The sequence below is a fragment of the Quercus suber genome, unplaced genomic scaffold, assembly GCF_002906115.3.
Source record: "Quercus suber isolate HL8 unplaced genomic scaffold, Cork oak 2.0 scaffold_193, whole genome shotgun sequence".
NCBI lineage: Eukaryota > Viridiplantae > Streptophyta > Magnoliopsida > Fagales > Fagaceae > Quercus > Quercus suber.
In genome coordinates this window covers 756,510-761,078 of record NW_027069651.1, presented here as the reverse complement: position 1 = coordinate 761,078, position 4,569 = coordinate 756,510, and the positions used below count along the sequence as shown (strand labels likewise).

The 4,569-nt window shown below is 32.5% G+C and overlaps 1 protein-coding gene across 1 annotated transcript; it reads left to right on the top strand.

Annotated features, from left to right (window-relative positions):
- The first annotated feature begins 942 nt into the window (after positions 1 to 942).
- LOC112006092 (protein FAR1-RELATED SEQUENCE 5-like) lies at positions 943 to 3,573 on the top strand. Its single transcript, XM_024038391.2, has 4 exons — positions 943 to 1,422; positions 1,618 to 1,890; positions 2,119 to 2,448; positions 3,349 to 3,573. The coding sequence occupies exons 1-4, from the start codon at positions 943 to 945 to the stop codon at positions 3,571 to 3,573; spliced, it is 1,308 nt and encodes a 435-aa protein (XP_023894159.2).
- The last annotated feature ends 996 nt before the right edge of the window (positions 3,574 to 4,569 follow it).

Genomic DNA, 4,569 nt, shown 5'->3' with positions numbered 1-4,569 from the left:
TACTTGTAACAACTTGTTTTGATAATAGTGGATTCTCGGGAGCGGTGATCTTAAAATCACCCGATGGGGTTTTTGCTGCGTAAGTTTTTCCCATTCGTAAACAAATCACCATGTCAATTTATTTTCCACTACATACTTAATTTAATTGGTGATTTATTTGTGCTACCATGCGCTTTGCATGTTAATTTGATTAATTAATAAACTTGGCTAATTAATCAATTAATTCATCACAAGGGGTCAATACATTTTTGGTCTATCAATTCTTGGAGTCCATCTCATTTTTATGCATTTATATTGTTGTGTTGGTGAGTTTATATTGTTGTTTTGATGGCTGGATGCAAGTTAGAGTCTATTTGAACTTTTATTTTTAATTTTTTGAGATAAAGATTGAATCTTTATAATGGCTGGATGATTCTTAGAGTCCATCTCATTTTTCTACATTTATATTGTTGTCTTGGTGAGTTTATATTGTTGTTTTGAAGGCTGGATGCAAATTAGCGTCTATCTGAACTTTTATTTTTAATTTTTTGAGATAAAGATTGAATCTTTATAATGGCTGGATGATTCTTGGAGTATCTTTTTCATTTTTTTGAGATAAAGATTGAATCTTTTTTTTTTTTTGAGATAAAGATTGCTTCTTTGTTAGTATATGGCATATTTGATTGCCTAGTCTATCCACACCAATGGTCCCTGTTCTACCTGGTCTATTTCCCATTTGATTGCTGACATTCAAGACTTGGCTATGTCTTTTGTTTCTTGCAATTTTAGTTGGATTAGTAGATGCCGTAACTCTACTGCTCATTCAGCAGCCAAATTTTCCCTTGCTTCCAATGACTCTTTCATTTTTACTCTATCCCATTTTCTTACATCATCTCTGTTTTGAAAACAAATGATAGGTGAAAGTTATAATAAATTTATGGTCAATTTTTTCTAGGGATAATGATGGGAATACACGTTCTTTCTAATGTGCCCATGGAATCTACCCCATTTAAAGGGATGGAGTTTGAAGTAGATGAGATTGCATATGATTTTTATAATGAATATGGCAGAAAGGTTGGTTTTAGTATTAGAAAAGAGTACGTAAATAAATGTAAAAAGATTGGAGTGGTTACTTCAAGGAGATTTGTGTGCGCGAAAGAGGGAGTTCGAGGCAAAAACAAGAGGGATCAGGATATAAAGAATCCACGAGCAGAAACAAGATGTGGTTGTGAAGCACGTTTGGTTATTGTACTTAATCAAGATAATAAAAAATATATGGTGAATAAATTTATTGCTGAGCATAACCACTATCTCCACCTCCCATCAACTTTACACATGATGCCATCACAACAGAAAGTGGCTGCAACTCATGCTATTAAAATTGATTTGGCACATGAATCAGGAATAAGATTAAAGCAATCTTATGAGCTTCTTAGTAAGCAAGTTGGTGGATATGATAATCTTGGTATTACCAAGCAAGATCATAAAAACTATTTATGCACTAAGCGACAGAGAGACATGGAGCATAGGGAAGCTGCTAACTTGGGAAGATATTTCAGTCATCAACTTAAGGAAAATCCTTCATATTATTTTGCTACTCAATTAGACTGTGAAGAGTTGATTACTAATATATTTTAGGCCGATGCAAGAATGATCATTGACTATAGCCACTTCAGTGATGTAATAACATTTGATACAACGTATAGTACAAATAGAGATGCAAGGCCACTTGGAGTATTTTTGGGTCTCAATCACCATAGAGAAACTGTTGTATTTGGAGGTGCACTTTTATATGATGAAACGATTGAATCTTTGGTGTGGTTATTTGAGACCTTCTTAGAAGCAATGTTTAAAAAGAAGCCAATCACTATTTTCACAAATCAAGATGCAGCAATTTCAGCTACAATAAAAGTAGTCATGCCTAAGATATATCATGCATTGTATAATTGGCATATGTGACAGAATGTTGAGAGACACTTGGGTTATTTACTCAAAAATGAGTCTCAATTTAATAATGATTTTTTAGCATGTGTATATGAGTATGACGGTGAAGATGAGTTTCTTACAGCTTGGAATTAAATGCTAGATAAGTACGATGTTCGTGAAAATAAATGGCTAATTGATCTATTTAAATTGAAGGAAAAATGGGCCCAAGCATATGTTAAGAGAACTTTCACCGCAGGAATGAAGACAACCCAGCTTAGTGAGAGTTTCAATGCTGACTTAAAGGATTGCTTGCATACTGATCTCAATATAGTAGAGTTTTTCACTCATTTTGAAAGAGTTGTTAATCAAAAACAAGATAAGGAGTTAGAAGAAAAATACAACTCTAGACATAAATTTCCAAGATTGAAGCTCAAAAGCTCTCCTATGCTTAACCAAGTAGCAATAGTGTACACGCCTACTTTGTTTGATTTATTTCAAACAGAAGTTGAAGAGGTTATGGCACTTTCCATCCTAGAACACAATGTGAGTCAAGCACATAGTTATGTGGTTGGAGTTTTCAATCAATATTGAAAATATGAAGTCATGTGGAATCCATTAGATGAGACTCTATCTATTAGTTGCAAAAAGTTTGAGTCATTTGGTATTTTATGTAGGCATGGTTTGTAAGTTCTTGATGTATTGGATATCAAGTCAATTCCTAATAGATATATCATGAAGAGGTGGAGAAGAGATGCAAAAGATGGAAGCAGAAAAAATTGCACAACACATAACATTAAGCCGAATACTCAATTGGAATATGTAGATCGCTATCAAGATTTATATCCAAAATATATTCAATTGGTGAATGAGGCATGTGAAACTAAAGAAGGCCATAATATTCTAAGCTTAGCAATTGCAGATTTGAAAAAAAAAAAATCTTTGTGACCTTAGGAATTGCAAAGCTAATGTAGAAGAAATAAAATCAATTATGTGCTTTGATTACGATTGTACCAAAAGGGATAAAAAAAATGGAGATTTATCATAATAAAAAGCGTAGGACAAAATCATGGATAGAAAAGAGGCCGAAACCAAAGGAAGGCACATCAAAGAAGCAAACAACGAAAAGAAAAGCGCATGAGGTAATCTTCTAAATTATCCTTACTTTCACCATTCTATTTTATTTTTACACATTAATATGGTATACTATTATTGCTGCTATACAAGTACAATTTTTACAAGAAATATATGTGCATGACATCGTGGCACAAAAGAAAACTGAGGATATATCTTCTGAAAATATTACTAGTTTTACACAACTTTTAATGGTAAAGATATTTGCAATTATATATTTTACTTTGATATTAATAATAGTTTAGATGCATGATTTGATAATTTTAATGTTAAGCTTGTGATATATGTCATGTGTAATTGGTTTTTTTGTAGTTGGTTTCTACAAGTTCTGCATCACATCAGGGAGGCTCATCAGCTAGTGTTGCATTAGCATCACATTTAGAGAGTATATTAAGTATTGTAGTCTCCAACGACAAAATTGATGGTGCAGGAGGTCTCTTGACTCAAGGAAGTGTTGCAAGTGGAGGTCCCTCGACTCAAGAATGTGTTACAAATGGATGGAATGTGATGGTTCATAAAGTCAAGCCATTTTTTTAGTTTAGGATCATCTTTTATAATCTATGACACATATTGAGATTAAGTGCTCTTGTTTTGTAATTTTCCAAGTTTAGGACTAGAGTTTTGATGGTCCAAAACTTAGTCACATTTGGTCACATTCAAATGTTCAGATTTTTTATTATTTGGAAAGAATACTTTCCAAAAGAACATTTCCTTTTGTTACCAAAGAGTATATCTTTGTTTATATCTTGCCAAAATAGAGGTACAAGTTCTGACCAAGTGTTCTAGTTTTGTAATTTTCTTACTTTAAGATTAAAGTTATGATGATCCATAAATTTGAAGTTTCTTTTCAATGGATCATAATCTGCATAAATTTTGCATCATGACAAATTGAGGATCATAATTTGCATAAATTGTACATATCCAAATTCACCCCATGTCCATTCTTGATGGAGCACTTGGTTTTCTATAGGAGTATCAATGTTTGGTAGTTGCTCAATCAACCAACTGACAGTGATCTGCATGTCTGATGTATCTCTGCATAGTGTTAATTCCTACATAATTATTTGTTACCGCAGAAATTGTTATGTTTTTTTGCATAATTACTGTTTCTGCAGAATAGGTCCGGTATTGCACATTCTGTAGCAGATTTCCTATTTTGTTTTAAAGGTTTCAGATGTATTGTTTGTATTTCTGCAGAAGTTGTTGCTTTTTGCATAATTGTTTGTGTTTTCTACATATTGTCCTCTATGTACTTGCATTGCAAATTGGTAAGGGGGCCAGTTAATCACTTTCTTTTACATTGCTCAGCTAATCTATGTACTTGGGTTGCACTCCTATGAGTTACTTGGCATTATAATCAAAATTCAATCCAACAGAGTAGACAATTAGAGAATTTAATAATAAAAAAATGAACAAATTTTATTAAAATGTACACTTTGATCACATAACAAGAATTCCATTGAAATAAACACTTTGATTATATGATTATAATAACATGAAACTTCTACAATTGGTGTGCTTATTGCTTGACTA